Source organism: Mucor velutinosus (assembly GCF_035048745.1).
Source record: "Mucor velutinosus strain NIH1002 chromosome Unknown tig00001564, whole genome shotgun sequence".
Classification (NCBI taxonomy): domain Eukaryota; kingdom Fungi; phylum Mucoromycota; class Mucoromycetes; order Mucorales; family Mucoraceae; genus Mucor; species Mucor velutinosus.
The window spans coordinates 4,103,595-4,124,834 of NW_027041906.1; the positions used below are offsets into that span (position 1 = coordinate 4,103,595).

The following is a 21,240-nucleotide window of genomic DNA, read 5'->3' on the forward strand; positions in this document are numbered from 1 at the left end:
ATCACAGCAGAGTGAGATTATTTATTGGGAGTTATTAGACAATTTAGGAATAGAGGGATAGAAAATGGGATGTGCTCGTTTAGACTTCTGTTTTGTCTTGCGCTGCGTGAACAGGAAGAGCAGGACTATGAGGAATATTGGGAGTAGCTGATTGATGAGAGACATCTGGAGTGACAGGGCTGGTGTTACTGTATTGTCCGCTAGAGAGTGTGTTATCAAGGGGCACTTGATGAGCTACAGGATAGGAATTGTGTGGTACCTGAGTAGTGCCTGCTGCAGAGGATGTAGTAGGCAACTCGTGAGAAAGCCCACTGGTGAGACGCTGATATCTAACAAAGGACATGAACTCGGGCTCGCCATTGTGGTTAGTAAAGTGGAGGACAATGTAGATGATGCCCACAAGAACCAGCTAGATGCAAGGCATTAGTTTTGGTGTGTTCGCTGTTTGTTGCTGATACTTACGAGGAAGCTACCAACGATGGAGAGAATATCAATACCCATAGAAACAAAGCCAAGGCTGATAAAGAAGGACATGATTAATCGATCTGATCTATACAAACTACGGATGTGCGCCTTACGTCAAATAGACTACGCAAATAAATTATTAGTCTGAGAGTGCTTGATCTGATAAGAACTGGTATACTTACAAACACCACGGCCAAGGAAAAAGAACATGAAAGAGAATGGCTTCACTAATGAAGGAGATTGTCTATACTCGATCAAAATCAAGCATACGACCAAGAAGCTAATATTGCGGTATGTAAGTTACACGCTTGGCCAATGTCATTTGATGATACATACATTTTGAGGATGGCAGCGAGGATGAAATTCCAGACTACAGTACCACTAAATCAGTAACTGAAGAGTGCCTGCAGAAGGTTTATATACTTACAATACCAGGTAATCAAGTTACCGATCAAACTGAGTAGCAATGCAATGATTGCCAACGTATTGATAGTTTTAAAGAATACTGTATTTCCGCTCATTCTCTGTATGTTTATCAAATCAAGATGGAAAGAAAGAGAAATGAATTAAATGGGCTGGTAATCTTGTATTGTTTGAATGAAATATTAATTTAAGGTTTGAGGTTCTCTGTATCACAGTAAACACATTACGGCAACAGCGTATAAAAGGTGGGGCTTAGCATCTAGCATGGAATATATACTAAAAGAGAGGACGCCATCCAGTATACATTGCATATGCGACAATGATTGTAGTAACAGCGATGCATTGTAACTGTCCAATTGAGGAATCAGTCCTCGAGTGCACTTACATTTAATGGTGGCTGTACATGGTGGTTCGAGTAGGACAAGGATAAATTTGTTGATATGAATATTGTAGATCAAGATATTGCATGACTACATGGCAATTTTGACTATCATTACAAGAGTGTTACACTAATTTATATTCAATACTTAAGCTTGCTAAGCGTAAATGCAACGGTGCGTGTTTGACATCTGATTAATACACAGAGTACTGATCCATCTGTACCTCAAATACGAGTACACTAATTCGCCACACAGAGCAATCCCATCTTTTTAAACTATTTTCAGGGGCTGATTTGACTTTTAAGCTAATGTGCTTGGCACTCAGCTGGTCTTTTGATCTGACATCTGTAGCCCTTAACGAAACGAGACAGTAGAATTGATTGCAAATCTCCCTTGAAGAGCAAGAATTAGCACAACAGAAAAAGAAAGACTTAAATGATGTTTATTACTAAGTGAAGATAATGATAGAAAGTGATATGTGTTTTTTTCTTGTATACACATTGTTTACAATACAACGAAAAAGAGAAGAAAATGGTATTACATGGCACAGCACCAGAGCAGTTGAATTATAACATCACATGTAGGCAATAGCTGTAGCATTTGTAATATTAGGAGCAGTGTCACTATTGCCATGCTTGGCTGCCATCGGATGTTGTTGATGTACAGTGTTGGTTGTGGTTGTGGTAGATGATGAGGTCGGCGCAGAAATGGAATTTAAATGCAAAGCGTGCATTCCTATCATGAGGCTGGTGGTATTATCCATCATGGCGGATTTCTGGTGCTGAAGGTGCCGAGTGGAGGAAGATGAAGATGCTGAACGTGCATTGATGTCTCTATGAATCTTACTATAGATGCGTTTACCGTAAGGTGTATTGCGGATCGAAGGCAATAAGGGTCGAATGCATTCTACAAATTTGATGCGCTGGTCCTCATCAGCGCAGTCTAAGCAAGTTTGTATCACATAATTTGCAAAAGAATCGCGCAAAAACCTCTCCATGTTGGGATGATCGATGATACCAGCAATCAGCAGTCTTCTGGTCTCTTTACCCGCGACTCGAATGCACTGCAATACATGAGGATCAGTGCGCGTCTTTTTGTCTAGAGGCTGTTTTATACACTACCTTTTCAATCACATTGGAGCTGAACTTTTGCACAGACAACTCACGAATCGGTTCAATAAACCTGCGAATCAAGCCATCATAATAAGCAGCGTCGTCCAACCCCAGCACGTATTGCACGACATAGTTTCCAAAGGGGTCTTGCACCAGAGGCAAAGCATGTTGAGTGATCACATTTACTAGTTGAACCTACAGATAGAGAGGAAAGGTAAATATTTACAGGGTAAACAAGCTTAATTTTTAATTTAACCTTTTGCGATTCGGTGGCATAATCAATACACCTTTGATACACGCAGCAACCATGCTTATGCGAGGCAACTTGTATACAGTGCTCACTGACTGTGTCGTATATAAACTGATTGTGTTCAGGACTAAGTTTATGTAGACACTTTTGAATTACATGGTTTCCGTTCAGATCTTTGATGAGTGCTACAACGTTGGGTTTAAGCGCTGCAATTACTGCTTGTATCTATTCACCTGCATTAGTGCTGCTCCTGGTACACGCAAGAATGCTCCCCTCAAGCAACACATACCTGTCTCTTGGTGGATAGAAATTCAATCAGTTTCTGTACAGCTCGCGTGCCATGCATGCTCAAACAGATCTTTAGAAATCCAGGTGCAATCACTTCAACAATGCTGGTTCTTTGCGTATCATCACACCGCTCCAAGAGCTTCTGGCACAAATAGTTACCAAATGGATCTGTCATCAAGTCGACGAAATGCGCATGAATCTCGTTGTAAATAACTGCAACATTGAGCGGTGACTCCTCCAGCTTGGTTTGCAAGAATCGACACCCGTTTTGATCTTTGCAGAGCTCATATAGCTTGCCTTGAAACTCATCCAAAGATGCACCCGTGTATCTGTTCACTTCTGGATCTGTGTTGGTACTGCCAGATGTTCGTCTTTGTTGGTGTGGGTGTTGCTGGTGCTGATGATGATGGTGCGTGTTCTCCATTACGTGAGGCGATGATCTGGCATTGAACAGAGGCAAGCTCGAGTTGGCGCTGTAGAATGAGTCCATGTTCATTGTAGATTCAGAGATGGAGTATCTGAGCGGGGGCTGTTGCTGATTCGCAAAGAAGTGAGAAGAGGTTGTTGTAGGTGATGTGGTAGCCATTGAGTTAGTAGTGGTTGTAGCACTATTGGAATAGGCCATCATGGCTGCCGTAGCCGCAGCGTGATCATTTCTCAGTAAGCCGTTGTGTTGCTGCAGAAGCGCATTTGGAATATGAGAGCATGGGCACTGCTCCTTGAGATTGCAATACCCGTATTGAGCGAAACGCTGACAGATTTCCTTAGGTAATGCATTGGGAGCAATGCTAGTATGAGTGATGCTGTACTGATTGGTTCTCTGTGGCCCTAATGCAGCCACATGAAGGTCAGAGTAGGAATAGGAGGTTGCCAATCTACTTGCTTTCATGTTATTGACAGAAAAGTGATTGTATCTTTTATCCTGCATCTGATCGCCATTGGATGAAGGCGCCCAGCCATGAGAAAATCTGCGTGCAGGCTGACCATAGAATGCAGCTTGCACACCTTGAGTGTTTATATCCAAAGGTCCTCCTTTCTCCTGCTGTTGCTGATTATAATAGTATTGAGCATTACTGCTACTGTGGTTGTTGTTTTCCAAGAATTGTGCCCAGCTCTTGCTTCTCAGGGATTCAACACTGCGAGTAGAGCTTTTGCGCAGACTGGAATCCAGGTCCAAATCACCAACAGAGGAATTGAACTAGCTAGAGTATTAGAACAAGGCAGCCTCAACAGCCAAATAAACCTACCAGTCCATAATTTGTAGTTCCAGCAGAAGTGGTAAAAGTGTTTGTATTGTTGCTACTACTGCTACTACCATTGTTGTTGTTATAGCGTGGTTGCAAATAGAGATTAGGTTGGAAAGAAGTCGCTGCAGCTTTGATGTTATTTTGAATTAAACAATGGTTCAAATCAAAAGAAACTGTACACAACTTACTTGAGTCACTCTCATCCAAGAACAAAACGGACGAGTAGTCATTAGCATGGTGTATCGAGCCTACATCAATGCTAAATGATCTAGGCGGCGGTTTCATCAGGAAATCAATAGGCGCATCGTTCAAATGGTTAGGAGTGAATAAGCTTAAAATATAGAATTAGATGATATGATGATATTTTCTTGACTATAGAAGCATTACCTTTTTTTATCATTAGAATTGCGTCTTGAACCAGGCACTGAGCGTGATGATAACTGACTTTCATCATTGTAGAAATCAAATGGCTGCAAGCCGGATGGAGTCGAATTTTGCTGTTGATTCTCAATGGTCATGATCATCTACAAAGAGCCAAAAAGGTTAATGTGGAATTGAGACGCTGGCTGCTTTTATACTTGCAATTATTCAATGAAAGAAAAAAGATCTACAGGGAATTTATAAAAGAAGAATAAAAAAAAAAGCTCCTTACTACCAAGTTGCTCAAATCTATATCGATGCAAAATAGGAGGACGGAGGGAGATCTGCTATAAATCAAAGAAGCACACAATTGGCTTTAGGAGACTATGTAGAGAAGAAGAAAAAGAAGATTTCAAAGATAAATAAACAAAAAGTTGGAGCTTATATGCACGATTCATAGCATACTAGAAAGGGGAATATGATATGAGAGATGCTGCTGTTCTCAGGTACGTCACTTGCAACATTTGTGTGTATATGCCTCTGTGTTGATTGAATAATATAAAAAACGCCCATTTTAATTGAAAAGAATGTTTTACTTTGACTATAGGAGAAAATCCTCACATCAGAAGAAAAACAGAGACTCTCACAACACCAATACGCCCTAAAAAGGTATATTAAATTTTCGCTTTACATTGGCTGGTGATCAAGTGAGACGTTTGGGAGACCATCGTATCGTCACTTGTGCTTCATGTTGAGTGATCTTCCAATCAAGCAAATGATTCAAGTCACAGGTGTTGCATAATATGATGGCTAAAAAAAGGAATTCGGCTTGTTTTCACCTCTTTTTTTTTTCTCTCTTTTACCAACAAACAATGGAACAGTCTTTACCAAATTTTGCAAAAGAAGCCTTATCTACATTGAAGAATAGCTTCTTTCAAGGCAGGGGAGGACATTATGCACAAATGGACCAGGAATCGGAGAACGAAGACAATGGAGATGACAATACCATGTCTCATAGCTTATTTTATTCCATTCATCAAAATCAACACAATATAAATGAAGACAGTATACCGCTGACTGAATCAAATGCCTATTCAGATAGAAGCCAGCTACTGTTTGAGCAAGAGGATGATGCAGATTATGATGATTCAGATGTAGAAGAGAGCCCTGTAAGTTGCTGGTGGAGCTCATGTCATTGTTGATACTAACAAAATTGAAAGAAACCTTCGGCCATCTATCTTGATCAACCCAGCAGTTCCACATTTGATTTTGCAAATACAAGGTCCTTATCAGAATCATTACTGCCAACATCCGCATCGGTAAGTTGAGTATCTTGCTCATTGGATATGATGATGTGATTGACCGTGTTGTAGATACCACCTGGAATCACAGCCGCTGCGGACAGGAAATACAGAGACCCCATTTTCGCTGGACTATATGCCATCTGCTTTGCAATATTCTTCATATCGGGTTTGATTACATTATTTACCACCAATGTATGTTGATGTAAGATGGGTGCTTTTAGAGTGTGGTTGCTCACATTGTTCCTTGCTGATAGAGTCACGCTATCGAAGACTATGTCAAGGGATCTACGTTCAAAGCAATAAGAGATAGCGCAGGTAAAGTAGCACTCGAGCGCAATGGAATTTCTGCTTAGCTATCTCATTAGGCATCTTGTGTATTATAATTGCAACCGCTTTATTGATTGGAACCATCTGGCTGTATATATTACGTACATTTACGAAGGTACACAAACATGGCTCTTGATTTATTCGAAACCTTAACCTGTTTTATTACAGACATTTGTGTGGGGAACAGTGGTGTGTGTGCCAATCACGCTGACTGTTGTGTTTATATGGACGCTGGTAGAGTCATTACAGAGCAACTTTGTGTATGAAGGGGAGAAACGATCTTCAGCAAACGACACTGGATTGACCGTCATGTCATTTATTCCTCTCATCCTAAATCTGATTTACATCAAGGTGATATTTGATAACAAGCATAGAATCAATCAAACGGTGTCTGTTATAGAGGTACGTAGTAAACCATTTTTTAGTCTGGGATAAGGGCACACAATTAAGGAAATACTCACAAACTGAATGATAAGCTTGCATGTGATGTTGTTCGATTTAATCCTGGTATCATTCTTGTATCTTTTGTTTTATTGGCTACCTTCATTGCGTTCTCTATTGTATGGATTACATTTTTCAATCGACTATGGTTAATTGGTCATTTGGGCGATAAATCTTCAATGACGGGTGCTATCTGGGTGGTCAACAACTATGTGTATTCATTAGCGGCATTCTACATATTCATCTTTATGTGGACAGCCAAATTACTGGTGTATATGGAGAGATTTGCCTTGTCAGCTATCACTGCTCAATGGTATTTTCATCGCAATGACCCCTCGACGACAAACAACAACCCGCCCTGGAAGAGTGCACTGATAAAAGCTTCAACCACATCGTTTGGAACGCTTGCATTTGGAAGCTTGATTTTGGCAATCATCCAATTCTTACAATTTGTTGCCAGATCTATTAGAAAGTATTCCAAAACAGCAAAGCCATTTGCAGCAGTACTATCCTTCATACTACGATACATCGACGCTCTTGTTAGTACGTTCAGTAATTATACGATTAGTTTGGCTGGTATCACAGGGGAGAGTTTCTGCTCTGCTGCTACATCTGCAACCAAGATATTTAGACGCAATTTGCTAACTGGGTTGTTTGGTGGTAAGCAAAATCATGCAATTGAATTACACTATGGCATTGTCAGTGACCTTTAAACGCAGATCTTTTGACACAACTGATTCTATATATTGGAGCAAGTGTCATCGCATTGTCATCTGGTTTCGGCGCTTATGTTTATGCCACTCATAGCCTACACTCTCCTCATGGATTTCTGGTGGGGCTCATCGGAACATTGATGCCTTGGTATTTGTCTCAGTTCTTTTCGTACACTATGATGAGCATGTAAGTTCTTTTTAATATCATGGTACGCAGAACAACCAACCGTCTTTTTTTTTGTAGCATTGATGCAAGTTTTCTTTGTTATGCTATTGATTTAGACACAGGCACAGTTCATCTGAGTGCTGCTCATACTGCTTTTTCAGGTTTTGATTAAAGGCGCAACTGTTATTTATATTTCTTTATATCATACACTACTAGTTATAATATCATTCATTCATATATTCCCTCCTTTTATCATTATTTATATTTTATACATCGTAAAACATTTTATGCAACAAATCAGAAGTTTTAATACTTTATGTCTCAATGATAAAAGATTCGTTCTTTATTTTCCAGATAAAACATAACGAGCAAGCAGAAACAATATTTGAGAATCTTGTGCAGACTACAGCCCTTTCCATTGCAAAGACCCAGTGAATATCAATCATAAAAGATTCATAACGTATCACGATAATGCAAAAATGTGAAAAAATAATTGAGGCTACCAGGGGTCGAACCTGGAATCTCCTGATTCGTAGTCAGACGCCTTATCCATTGGGCCATAGCCCCTCAATTTATTTTGGCAGATGCAAATATGTAGAGATAGTATATGCAATCTGAGATCTGATCGAGATAGATATAGATATAGATGTAGGGATTATGCAGGAATGTATATAGCCTTTTAGTTGAATGGATAAAAAGGTACTTTATTAATATTAGATTTGAACATTGATTTTATCCAATATAGTTTGTGTAATGTTGTGCGCTATCCAGGTTAATCGCTGTTTAATGTTCCTGGTAGCTGGCGCTCTAGGTTTAAACCTGCGCTTTTTATTCTTGTTTGTGTTTAGTCTGTCAATGATATCCTGCAGATCTAAATCACTGTCAGAATACCCTTCAACCCTGACATTTTGTCGTCTTGATAGATAGGTCTAATGGTAGGAGTTAACAAATAACTTAGAGTGTAACTAATAGATTGAAATTATGTTCGAAGATACTGTTTATTGATTGCATTTACAACTTATATTTATACTATCTCTGCGATCGATAATTACTTAATCAATGGAACTTTCGAGTAGATATAGTACTTGATATAGCAACTGATAATCAGATCAATGCTTGCTATCAGTTTCCAGAACCTTCGAGTATACGCTGGCGCCTTTTAGTCGCTTTCTTCAAATTTGGCTTAAACCTAAATTTAGGCACGACATTTTGATACGTGTGCATCTTTCTCTTGGTTACTTGACTCTATCTCGATTTCCTAAAGAGGCAATATACCGTATATGGGAAAGGCGCAATGTGGTGGATTCAAGGTATAATTCTCTAATTTATCTACTACTATGTCTTACTTGAAGGGTTACTCCTCGTTGGTGTGGTGTTCTGGTGCATTGACACACTCATATAATTGTTGTAAAACTGTATGTTATCTCTTGATGGTGCGTTGATACTGTTATTCTAGCCGATGTGGTCTCTATTTGGTGTATTGCTAATCAATGTTGGTGCTTACTCAATTGGTGTCGCTTCTATTTTGTTGTTGTTACATATTCGTTTGATCGTGGTGCTTCTTATCAAGTTTAGCCGAAATCTAATCAATATTTGGAGCCGATAATGTTGAATCGATGAATTAGTCAGGGATCTAAATGAGATTGCGCGCTAATAGCCAAGCATTACTATTTTGAAATGTGGATTTGATTCTGGACTTTGACTCAGGATAGATGCAAACCAATTAATGTCGAATCGATGCAAGATTCAAGTGGAATTACAACAATGGAATTGGGGTGTTACTATTTTAAACGATAGGATCGACTCAAGAACGCGGGTACATGAAATTGACATTAAATTGAAGGCAATCCAATTTGAGGTTACATTTGATCAGGGCACTGACATTCGGATCTGAATTGAGCCTGACAGGAGAATAACAATAGAACAATGACATATATAAATAGTATTTTGAATTGCATCTTAATAAACATCATCCATTTTTTTCTTCTTATTCTAATCTGGAGTTTAGTTACTAGTGCCAATCTAGTACGAACAAACCTAAAGAACCCTTAAATTCATCTCTCATAATTATTGGGATAGTTCTTACAGTCTTCCTTTCCACACAACAATACTTATATCTTGATTACCAACTACCAAGGTAATCATTATAGAGAGCTTGATATTTATCAATTTTGTCGTGCCTAAATTTAGGTATAAGCCAAATTTGAAGAAAGCGACTAAAAGGCGCCAGAGTATACTCGAAGGTTCTGGAAACTGATAGCAGGCATTGATCTGATTATCAGTTGCTATACCAAGTACTATATATACTCGAAAGTCCCATTGATTAAGTAATTATTGATCGTAGAAATAGTATAAATATAAGACCTATGTGAAACAGCACCGTCGTTGCTTTAACTAGTAAATTTGTATAATTTTTTTAGATAAATTATCGTCAAAACATCGAGCCTCCCTTTGGGTTAGGAAAAAAAATAAAAAAATCTCTCATATTCTGTAGCCCACTATTTGCGATTTCTGGCCAAAATGCTCCCTCTACATGCGCTTCGTTGATTCGATCATTGCGGTAAAAACGACCAAAAAGTCCATTAAAAGAACGTCTGTCTACGTGGTATCAACACTTGATAACGTAGCAAGCCTGATAATCAAAATGAAAGCCTTTACTTGCTGTACATATTACGTTTGTTGGCTCCTCATACTAAAAATACCTAATAATGTCTTTTGGTGGGAACACGCTGCTGCGTGTAGGATAATTCAGATCCAGTGTGGAATTTGAGGCTTTATAGACTAAAATTCACGGAAAAAAAAGAATAAAAAAACAGTAAAGTCAACTTGATAAAGGTATGTTTTATTATCAAACTGACAGGTGTAAAGTAAACTGAAGTCTCTCTACTGGCCAGGTAGATAATCCTTCTTATATACTATAACAATGGATAAACGTTCTATCAATTAAATTGATCAATAAGTCAATGTCGGAACACAAGTATAAGTCTATAGCGCCATCCATATCCGTTATGCCATCTACAGCCTATATCTTATAGTATGAATCTTATAGTACTAGCGTATCTGAAGTCTATATCTTCTTATAGTATAAATCGATATCGTACATCTAATTCAGTGTACATACAGTTTATATCTAAATCTGGTAACTGGATGAACTGTCGGAATGCAGACCATAGTCGATGTATCCACAGATATTATGCAAGTTTGAATCTAACAGCTTGCTCAGGTTGAACGAGATATCTATTTGGTAAGCAGGACAATGTTGATGGTTGTCCATAACCGAGATGCCCATATCTAGACGTGAAACTAAACTTAAAGTCTATGCACAATGTTAAACACTCGTATTTTATGGGAAATGACTGTTATTGGGCACACTACTAATAAGTCGGTTTTAGCACGATGAGTAGGGACAAACAATGAAATCACATATCAAAATGGACTGAACAGAAATTTATGACACCTACTACTAATGTATTCCACACCACGATCCATCGTATCATATCTCGTACAGCACATCACCATCTCATCGTTTTCTACGTTCACTACAAAGTCTTAAGCACAAAGAATAAAAGATTATAATTTGTAGCTTATAAAAAATATCTGATATCACCACAAAAACAAGAAAAGACTAATTTGAATAAGATCAGACACAAAAACTAAAGATTTATTGATGAAGACAAGAGTTATTCTATTTATACTAAGTTCTAAATGCCAAAGTAGCAATTTATCTTGCACAACGCTTATCACATCTGGTGAACCTCAGTATTTAGATAGCTGAGATGCACTTCACTTATCATGGCTTGTCCATGTTGTTGCACAACACAGACATATCTACCCATCAAGAATACCTTAATCTTTATAAACACTTGTAGCCCTTCTGGCATAACAACACAGAGCATCTGGGTTATCAAACAGAACTGTAATTTACTTACTTTTTTGGCAGCACAACATACTACACCTTATTTTTATGCCAGATTCTGCCCAAACCTATCCATTTTGAAGCAGGAATAACTCATGCTACAAAGCGTTGTAGACGCTTAGAATAGGGCCGAATGGCTCTCCTTTGATACGCTTTACTTACTGATGCTTTATCTCAATTTTTTCTGCGTCATTGCAAATTCATCAAAATCGTCGTTTTACATGAGTATTAGCAAGGGAAAATTCTTGAAAATCAAACAATCGCGTTTTTCATCCCAAAAATGTAGACTTTTTCTATGATACATATCAGACCAAAATTGATCGTAAAGATGGAATGCAGCACCCGAAGCCTTTTCTACGAGATTTGTATTTGCTAAATGCTGACATATTTGCAGAAAACCGGTTTTGAACTTTTCGCAAATTGCTCATTATTCTCGGTCTGAAAGCTGAATGTAACCAGCATCATTCGATGCGCCTTCATTGACTCTTTATGAATGCATTAGAAAGTAAAGTATAATAACGACAATTTTCATAGTTGTTAAGCACAAAGAATAAAAGGATTATTATTTGTAGCTTATAAAAAATGTTCGATATTATAAAAACAAGAAAAGACTTATTTGAATAAGATCAGACACAAAAACTAAAGATTTATTGATGAAGACAAGAGTTATTCTATTTATACTAAGTTCTGAATGCCAAAGTAGCAATTTATCTTGTACAACGCTTATCACATCTGGTGAACCTCAGTATTTAGATAGCTGAGATGCACTTCACTTATCATAGCTTGTCCATGTTGTTGCACAACACAGACATATCTACCCATCAAGAATACCTTAATCTTTATAGACAGTTGTAGCCCTTCTGGCACAACAATAGTCAAATTTAGCAAAAACGTTTGAAGAATGTAAGTTCGAGTCAAATTTGAACACGAAAATACCCACTGCACAATTTCAAATTAAAGTACAGCAGTTGCGACTGCCACGGCAGAAGGCTGAGACTAAATCTACTGGCCGTGACGTCCAGTAGGGCGCCCTCTTATTTCTCCGTATCTCCCTTTTTTTTTTTTACCCTTTTTGCAAAACGCGTTTATTAGTATCATACAATATTGGTTTGGAACCCTTTTAATTAAAAATAACACTTTAACTTCTGACAACACGACCTTGCACTGTTATAAATACTTGATACTGCTTCTTTGAAATGGAATACATTAGGTACCCTTCGATAACGAGCACTGGAAGGCCTAAAATCAGTATTACTAATTGAATTTGTTTATTAGGTTTTGATGATTCTTTTTTGTCTCTTTGACGTAGGTGCTGCTGCCATTACGTCTCTGCCATCTCTGCTGCGTGCTTCTTTGGTCTATGTCTGGTCTCTGCTGGTAGCGTTCGTACTTTGGTTTGTCTATGGTGCTGGTGCTGGTGCTACTGCTACTGCTACTGCTACTGCTAATATGGTCTTTTCTGGTCTACTTTGTTTGATGCATGCTCTTTCTCTGGTGTCGCTCGTTCTTTGGTTTACCTATGGTGCTGGTGTTGCTACTACTGTTGCTGTTATGGTCTTTCCCTGTCTATTGTGTTTGGTGCATGCTCGTTCGCTGGTCTATATTCGGTGATTGCGTATCCTCTGGTCTATCTACGGTGATGGTAAGTGGTAAGTATCTTCTTTCTTCTGGTCGCAATGATATAAAATGTCTTTGAGCGTTTGTGTTATTGCTTCCTTTCTCATGATAATGCATTCATGATGTTTTCTTTGTTGCATTTTTCTTCTTCTTTTGTTGGTTGTGTTGCTTTACATCCGACTATTACCACGCATATTGCTCATGTATGCATTTTTGTTGCAACAACAATGAGCTGTTCTGAACGTCTCTGATGTTGTATTTGTTACACTTTTCTTTGACTCACTTTGTGTGAGTATTCCTTTTTTGCCTATGTACTACTATACTCCTATAGTATTATGTTCTTTTCTCCTTTCTTCTATTATTATTATGTTTCTTTTTTGAAGCATACCTTTTCTTTACGTTGTGTGGATGTGCCTATCCCTGAAGCTCAACAAGACTCTATCCGAGGCTAGGAGGTAGATAGGCTGCCTTCACTTGGTTATCACTACTTACTTTAGTGATGATTGAGGGTCTCAATGCCAGAATTTAGAGCTAGGTGGTGTAAGTAAGGCATGCTCTAGCACCTGAGGAAAATTTGATGATAGCAGCGGCTATATTGCTATTATAGCGGCGCTTAAAATTTTGCCTCACATCAAAACAGAGGGAAACCCTCGCAAATTTTTTTTTAGGTCAGCGGAGTTTTCAAGCGATTTGATTGGCTCAGAGGTTGAAGCAACGAAGGTCTACAACTAGTTGATTTTCTTTTGATCTGCCATTTAACATTATTTTGTCTTTGTAATAATAAAAGCTTAGCCAAGTGGAAATAAAAGTATATGATCACATCTGTAATGTTCTTCAGAATGGAGACTGTTCATGTCTCAATGAAAACAATTCAGTAAAAAAACATTTGAGCTTGTAAAAAATACCTGGATATCACTGTGGAATTTGAGGCTTTATAGACTAAAATTCACGGAAAAAAAAAGAATAAAAAAAACAGTAAAGTCAACTTGATAAAGGTATGTGCACAAAGTTATATAAAAAAAAAAACGAATATAGACTTATCGAGGTTGATACATGTGGTCAACACATACGCAATAAAATTCGTTTGAAACAAGAATTGGAGCATAAATTGTTACTAATGCAAGGGAGTTAAAAGAATCATATCATTATTATTTAGGTCGAAGATATCGTACAGTTCGTTGACAGACTATCCTTATCGTATGTTTGTCAATTGGTATACTCATACTTCGTAGGCGTGCAATATTCAGATGGGTGGTGATATCGGCATTGCTCATGCAATAACATAGATGCTATGTTACTCTTTAGACATGAAACGGCGCAGATTACTCACCCAAGCCTAAGGATCATTACTCAGGTAGGATTTATGATTAATGCTCTAGCGTTGACTTGTTAATAACAATATTTGCTTGGTAACGTTTAGTATCGCCTTTAGCACTCTATCAAGGCCAACATCACAAGCTAATTCTTTATAAATACATTACTAACCTGTTATATCGCCACTGACATCAGACTGTTTAATCAATGTGTATTTTGTTTCTTATGAAATGTTTTGGACTCCATTCCACTGCACGTTGAAGAAGCAAGAATCAATCATTCATAAGAATCAAAATTATGTGCAATATCACACTGTTAACGCAAACAGTGGGATTGTGAACGGCACACAATCACCTCTTATTATACGTCTATACACATCATGAATCTAAGATTAATATACATGATTTTTTATTTTACTTATTCTTTAATGGCTTGTCTAAAATAATCAAAAACACTGATGGACGAGGAAGGGGTAGGAGGGTAATAGAGATTAGAATCTACGCTTAGCAGCTCTTCTTGCAGCAGCAGCAGCTTGTTGTCTTTCACGAATAGCACGTTCCTTTTCCAACTTGTCATGATGCTTTTGTTGATCCTTGAAGTTTTCCATGAACCCCTTTGTGTTCTTTTGAAGTTCCTCGGGCTTCTTTTTGAGTTTAGGGATACTCAATGCGCTACGTACTGCTGGATTCTTCAAAGCCAAAATTTGACCAATGGAGAAGAAGTTGGAAGTGATCCAATACACAAACACACCACTAGGCATCCAAGCAGTGAATGGCACCATGACAAGGGTAAGTGCACGGAAAACATTCTTCATACCTTTGCTTTGGGGATTAGCAGCACCTGCTTCGGTGCCAGCCTCCAAAACGGCCATGACACCAGCTGCACTGACCACGGGTAATACATAATAAGGATCCTTGGCTGCTAAATCAGTAAACCAGAAAAGACCTTGATCTTGCAATCCAGGAACGGGCATTTCAGCCATGGCACGAATGGCCATGAAGAAAGAAATCATCACGGGCATTTGAATCAAAGGAAGACCCATGGACTTCATAGGATGGCAATCATTCTTTTTGAACAATGTTTGAATCTCTTGTGTATATTTGCCGGTGGCCAAAGAATCACCCTCTGCTTGTGCTGCCTTTAAGTTTTCCATGATACGGTTGACATCTGGGTTGATATTCATTAATCTAGCATTGTTTCGTTGGATCTTGATCATCAAGGGCAAAAGTGCAACACGGACGGCGATAGTGGCTACAGCAATAGTTCCCCACCATGGCAATCCACTGTACACATGAATATACTCAAACATGGCCTCCAATCCTCCTACTGGTGTAAAGTTACATAAGCCAAGTGCTTTGAATTCTCCAATCTGTGAAGTGGCATTGACAAGTGCATCAGGTGAACTCGTCTGGGCTGCTTGTTGGATCAAATCCTTGGCTGAATCACTGACATTGCTGGCTGTATCCACAACAGCCTCTGTCTTCTCCTCTGTGCTCAAGTGGCGAATACCAATTTGATTCATGATGGTGACATTTCCCAACATGCGAGTACTGTTGTTCTTTGCGGCTCTTTGTGCAATGACGCTCAAGGGTTGAAATCTCTTGGTGCTCATCAAACCAGTTGATAACTATGTCAGTTGGGTCGTCATTAAATTTGGCTGTTATATATATATATATATATATATATGCAATTGACAGGTCCACTTACCATACGAGATGTTGAGGCATTTTGTCCAATGCGAGCAAATGTACTAATGGTAAATGCTTTGTCAGTACAGCACTATCTATGTTTCTGGTTTGGTTTTCTGGTTACTTTTTCGAAACGAGTCGACCAGTGAGTCTAAGCATATTGTAAGGAAGCAAGGGAGAATGAATGGCTTCGCTATTTCCATCAAGGAAGTGGGGGGAGGGGACTACTAGGGTCAGTTTTTCATGAGAGAAAACATAGTCCTATGTGTTCGAGTCACGATGAAAGGGGGATTTGCCGCTGTTCATTGCCCTTCCATAAAGCTGAATACAGATTGGCCCTGTATATTTCGTCAACTTCGTTTTACATTCAATGTTGTCAACCATCTCTCGCCAAATTGCCAGAAGCTTGAATGCTCAGCAAAAAAAGTCAGTCAAGGCCCCTCTTTGTCAACTCGAAAGAAGCATTATTGCTTCAAGATTAGGTAAACATGTCAAACGTAGAATATTCTGGGGGGGGGGGGACAGCAAATAGCTGATTTGAACAATGTAGGCCACGGCAGATTTTACACTGCTCCTGCTGTCAAGGCAACTGATTTCGAAGCCAAGTATGCTCAAAAGATTCAAGAAATTGCCAAGAGGTAGGTCTCATTGCAGCGATGACAGGCAATCTTTTCACTAACATTGACTGACAGAGAGGGATTGACAGTTGAACAATTAAAGCAAAAGATCAAGGATGAGGCAGCCAAGAAGCTCAAGGCTGCTCAACCCAAAAAGGTAGCGCCCAAGGTTGTTGCTGAAACCACCAAGAAAGCATCAGCTGCCACCATTGCTGCCAAATCTCAATTGCCTTACGATTCATCTGCTCCTGTAAGAACTTTGACATGACATGCATCCATTTATGCAGCGTATTGATCTCTTTTACCTGTAGACATTGGATAAGCTCGTCAAGCTTGATTTGCTCGAAAACGAGACACCAGAGAACATTGCAAAGATTTGGAATGCAGGACACGCCAACAAGGATTGCATTACTGCTGTCATTCCTAGCGATGTGTACGATAAGCTTTACAAACGTAGTCAAGAATATCCCATGGTATGATGTGACATTTCATGCATTGAAGACTCGCCACTGATGACCTGATCTTGTAGTTTGTTGTGCCTATGCCTCGTGAAGAAGGTGTTGAATTCATGTTTTTGCAGTTCAATTTCCATCAAGCCAACTTCACCTCGCTGTTAGAATACAAGACCAAAGGAACTGAAGCCAGGCCCTTCCTTACACTGACGCATTTCACTGAACTCGAGAAATCAAAGGGCATTGTTTTGATGAAGGGTGAGATCAATGACGATCCCCGTATGTTGGACACTGCTAATGCTCAATTCTTGGCATTTGCTCTCCAACAATTCTATGTTACTGGTGGTGAAGACAAGTTGAAGCTCGTTGAACAATTTCACAAGAAGCCTGCTGAATTCGATTTCCAACAATTGATTAAATCTGTTGAAACACTTGTTTAGAATGATAATAATAATAAATAAAAAAAAAAAAAAAAGATCCTACTATTGTACCATAATACACAGAAGCCATTGCTTTGCCATTCAGTGTAGAGGTGTTGATATCAATGCTCTAAGCAACCTTGGATTTACCATCGGTCTAATGCGGCCATGCAGAGGATTACCGCACAAACTCCACAGGTATACATAAATGAGCGGCTTAACTTTCAGGATAGGACGTTCCTCTTTTTCCATTTTTTTTTCTCACTTGTACATACTCGCCATGGCTCATACAAAGAGCCTGGAAGCTTTTTATTCCCTCTTGGATCAATACAAGCAAACCGCATTCCCTAATTTAATTGACCAAGAAACGAGCCCAGCAGCCACATTTGATCTGTTTGATACAGTTGATCACATCAAGCATATACCAGACCAAGTAACGTAGACGATCGATATAGAAGCAAACTTATTCACTCACGCACGCACGCACGCGCATGTAGCAAGTCATTGATGTGATTGTCAGTGGATGCAAGAGTTTAGGCCACCAACATGCCTTGTCTCGCGCATTTTGCCAGTTCTTATACAAGCAGCTATCGAAACAAGTAAACGCAGCCATCGATGCATTGTCATGTCAGCTACTCGTCTCATGCGTTTTTATGATAGATACGGATGACTAGTTTTCGGCCTTCGCAATTCGACGTTTGCCTCAAGTACCTAATGGACGGCGTGGACAGTGTAGAGGACGATAAAGAGCATAGAGTGGATCTGCTGAGAGCTCTGAGTGCGCTGATATTTGAGAATGCCAACAACACACAGCGATTTGCCGCTCGACTGTCAAAAACCTTGCTCGCACTGGGGAATCGTTCATCCAAGCCGTTGGAAGTGCGTCGTATGGCCATCAACTGTATCGGCAACGCCTGTGCGGGTGCTGCAGGCACTAAATTACAGCCCTTATTTCAAGATTTCTACGCTTGCTTGTTGGGCAACGTATGTGCGGTAGATCGCACAACACAGGGCACCATCATGGTTGCTTCCACTACGCTCGATTTTGCAGATACAGCTGTCAGAAAAGTAGCGAGCTCCACTCTACGATCACTCCAGTTTTTGCTATCCCAAGATAAATCGCTAGTGACGAATCCGCTGTGCGATATCATTGAAATCATCTACACGTTTATTTTTTTGCATGTCAATGTACAATCTTACGGTGTGGGGCAACCGTTGAACATGACACCCAATAGACGAAACAGACTATCCCAGCCCTTGACACCAATCACTGCCAGCACTTCACATAGACCTCTTCAAATGTCGTGGAGAACGCCATTGCATAGATCATCCTCTCTTGTTACTAGCTCAGAATCAGAATTATCGGATTCTGCTAGTCTGACTGAATTATCGCCACGAAGACAGAGAGATAATGCCAAGATCAGAATCAATGCGCTTTTGTGCTTGTCTGCTATTGCTCATGTAAGTTGCCTGTATAGTACTATCAACACAGATCACTGACATCCCACGTTGAGTAGACGACACCAAAAGCATTGTACCCCCATTGGCAAAAATTCCTACCAGACACCTTTTCCATCTTTCTAGACAATAATGCCTTCAACGGTGAATTACCACCTTTGCTCAAATCAGATAATCAGCCCTATTCCTTGTTTACTATATTACTGTACGATCCCATGGTGACAGTAAGAACAGCTGTTTGCAATACACTTGTGTCCATACTAGATGGGTCCAAGCAATATCTAAGCATAGCGCAGGAAAGGTAACTTGATTCAGCCAACGTAGCATGTATCCAGGCCTCATCAACAAAATGGATAGTGATAAGAACAAGTCATCTTTTACATCCTTATCCGAAAATCTCGGTTCCATCATTCGGGATGTTCATCAGGGGTTGATTTATGCACTGGGGAAAGAGCAATCAAGCCAAGTCTTGACACTGATGATGCATGCAGCAACCGTGCTGGTCGAGAACTGTTCTTATGAGAGACTCTCAAAGTCGCATTTACCGAGAATCTACCATGCCATTGCAGATCATTGGAAAGAACAGAGTAAGGGGCGTTTGTATGGGAAACTGCCTCATTTCTAACGTGTTGTCACTGTTTAGGCTTACATGGACCCATTTTAAAAGTGATCTCCTCGGTATTCAGCATTTACCAAGACAACTTGAGGGAATTGGTCCAAACAGATGTGATTGATCAGATCATATTGAAGGCTGTCAGCAATGTGAAAGAAGACGAAGAAGCGCAAATCGAAGTATGGCGAACATGCTCTACACTGACAAAGTGCTATTTCAAGGATGCCATGCCCATGTTGTGGCAAAAGCTGATTGAAACAACATCCAATCTACCCATTTCAGCTGCGAGCTTAAAATTCATAGAATCGTATGCCAGTGCTATCCATGAGTCTGGCGAATTCACGCAACAAAATGTGTCTTGGTGGCAGACAGTCATTGAAAACTACCTGCAGAAAGCGGCTACAAACGAGGATGTGCCCTCTGTGCGTGCTGCTGCTTGTGATTGCTTTGCCAGTATGTCTAGGGATATTTTTGAAACCTTCCATGTAAGTGTTGATGCGCGGATGGCATGAAAGCTTTGTATCTGATTGTTTCTTTTGTGCAATATCAGTATCGATATCAACGACTGGCAGTAACATTGATATTCTCACTTGCATCCGATGCAGATGCAAATGTGAGGGCAGCGGCATGCCGAGCATTGGGCGTGTTTGTATTGTTTCCGTCGTTGAGAGAAGACCCCCTGTTTTTCTCGGACATGCTGAAGGTTATTTTATTGCAAAAGGACGACAAGACCATTCTCGTGAGGGTGCGTGCGAGTTGGGCGATTGCTAATTTATGCGACGCACTTGTGCTCGAAAGCGGTACCAACGTAGAATTCAATTTGAGAGAGTACATGTCGACAACAGAATGGATCCAAGTGCTGGAAGTCTCTACCCATGGATCTCTGGATAACGAAAAATTACGATCGAATGCCGTGCGAGCCATTGGAAGTTTATTGCGCATTACACCCAAAGAATACTATGAAAACACACGAATCATGTCTCTCGTCAAGAATGCCATGCAAGGATTGGAAAAGAACATTGAGACGGGATCACTGAAGATCCGATGGAATGCCTGCCATGCCACCAGCAACATGCTACTGAACCCTTACTTTCCTATCGGCTTTATACCCAAAGAAGGCGGCGTCTATCCATGGACACACACTTTGTATCAAGCGTTGATCCACTCGTTACTCCAGTGCAAGAACTTCAAAGTCAGAATCAATGCATGTTTGGCTTTAACAACACCCAAGCAGCAAGATCAGTACGGAGACAAGCTGACGTTGATTGTGAAGAGCATTTTGGAGGCATGGGACGTGTGTCAGAAGAATACAGAGTACAAAGAGATCAAGTATAAGCAGCAGTTGGAGCAACAGGTACGTTTTTTTTTTTTTTTTTTTTTTTTTTTTTTTTTTTTTTTTTTTTTTTTTTTTTTTTAGTCGCTCTTCCCTGCTCAAGAATTGACTGATTGAATTTACCTTGACGCTTTAGATCAAACATTCACTGAAATGCATTCAGGATTGGCTGCCAGTGCAGTTCAAAGACAAAGTCTCTCGCATCCTACTGGACACATGTGATAGTTAGTTGAGCATCATTTTCACATGCATTTTTTTTTTTTTTTTTTTAAACCACACATCAATTTATATACATATTAAAATGCTGCTGTTTGAACCGACTCTTTTATAATCTCCT

At 39.5% G+C, this 21,240-nt stretch overlaps 7 protein-coding genes and 1 non-coding gene across 8 annotated transcripts; 4 read left to right on the forward strand and 4 right to left on the reverse strand.

Annotated features, from left to right (window-relative positions):
- Window positions 1-79: 79 nt before the first annotated feature.
- Window positions 80-986, reverse strand: ATC70_011647 (uncharacterized protein; the record flags this gene model as incomplete). Its single annotated transcript, XM_064830834.1, has 6 exons — window positions 80-409; window positions 463-517; window positions 579-588; window positions 648-745; window positions 802-835; window positions 893-986. 6 exons carry the CDS (start codon window positions 984-986, stop codon window positions 80-82), a joined length of 621 nt encoding a protein of 206 aa, XP_064683336.1.
- An 856-nt stretch (window positions 987-1,842) lies between these two features.
- ATC70_011648 (uncharacterized protein) lies at window positions 1,843-4,683 on the reverse strand (the record flags this gene model as incomplete). The annotated part of the gene is made up of 7 exons (XM_064830835.1): window positions 1,843-2,331; window positions 2,390-2,575; window positions 2,637-2,855; window positions 2,920-4,116; window positions 4,166-4,293; window positions 4,354-4,496; window positions 4,553-4,683. 7 exons carry the CDS (start codon window positions 4,681-4,683, stop codon window positions 1,843-1,845), a joined length of 2,493 nt encoding a protein of 830 aa, XP_064683337.1.
- Window positions 4,684-5,397: 714 nt separating this feature from the next.
- Window positions 5,398-7,648, forward strand: ATC70_011649 (uncharacterized protein; the record flags this gene model as incomplete). Its single annotated transcript, XM_064830836.1, has 9 exons — window positions 5,398-5,694; window positions 5,746-5,844; window positions 5,899-6,021; window positions 6,084-6,144; window positions 6,195-6,271; window positions 6,325-6,558; window positions 6,633-7,257; window positions 7,317-7,497; window positions 7,555-7,648. 9 exons carry the CDS (start codon window positions 5,398-5,400, stop codon window positions 7,646-7,648), a joined length of 1,791 nt encoding a protein of 596 aa, XP_064683338.1.
- Window positions 7,649-7,970: 322 nt separating this feature from the next.
- Window positions 7,971-8,043, reverse strand: ATC70_011650. Its single transcript has one exon. It is a non-coding gene; the product is annotated as a tRNA-Arg (tRNA).
- A 4,630-nt stretch (window positions 8,044-12,673) lies between these two features.
- On the forward strand, window positions 12,674-13,003 carry ATC70_011651 (Aldolase_II domain-containing protein; the record flags this gene model as incomplete). The annotated part of the gene is made up of 1 exon (XM_064830837.1): window positions 12,674-13,003. One exon carries the CDS (start codon window positions 12,674-12,676, stop codon window positions 13,001-13,003), a length of 330 nt encoding a protein of 109 aa, XP_064683339.1.
- Window positions 13,004-14,813: 1,810 nt separating this feature from the next.
- Window positions 14,814-16,170, reverse strand: SKI3 (Superkiller protein 3; the record flags this gene model as incomplete). Its single annotated transcript, XM_064830838.1, has 3 exons — window positions 14,814-15,950; window positions 16,031-16,073; window positions 16,136-16,170. The coding sequence occupies 3 exons, from the start codon at window positions 16,168-16,170 to the stop codon at window positions 14,814-14,816; spliced, it is 1,215 nt and encodes a 404-aa protein (XP_064683340.1).
- Window positions 16,171-16,381: 211 nt separating this feature from the next.
- ATC70_011653 (uncharacterized protein) lies at window positions 16,382-17,520 on the forward strand (the record flags this gene model as incomplete). Its single annotated transcript, XM_064830839.1, has 5 exons — window positions 16,382-16,493; window positions 16,562-16,649; window positions 16,704-16,878; window positions 16,940-17,101; window positions 17,158-17,520. The coding sequence occupies 5 exons, from the start codon at window positions 16,382-16,384 to the stop codon at window positions 17,518-17,520; spliced, it is 900 nt and encodes a 299-aa protein (XP_064683341.1).
- Window positions 17,521-17,779: 259 nt separating this feature from the next.
- ATC70_011654 (uncharacterized protein) lies at window positions 17,780-21,132 on the forward strand (the record flags this gene model as incomplete). Its single annotated transcript, XM_064830840.1, has 8 exons — window positions 17,780-17,932; window positions 17,997-18,098; window positions 18,160-18,960; window positions 19,017-19,258; window positions 19,315-19,544; window positions 19,601-20,055; window positions 20,121-20,924; window positions 21,040-21,132. The coding sequence occupies 8 exons, from the start codon at window positions 17,780-17,782 to the stop codon at window positions 21,130-21,132; spliced, it is 2,880 nt and encodes a 959-aa protein (XP_064683342.1).
- Between the last annotated feature and the right edge of the window lie 108 nt (window positions 21,133-21,240).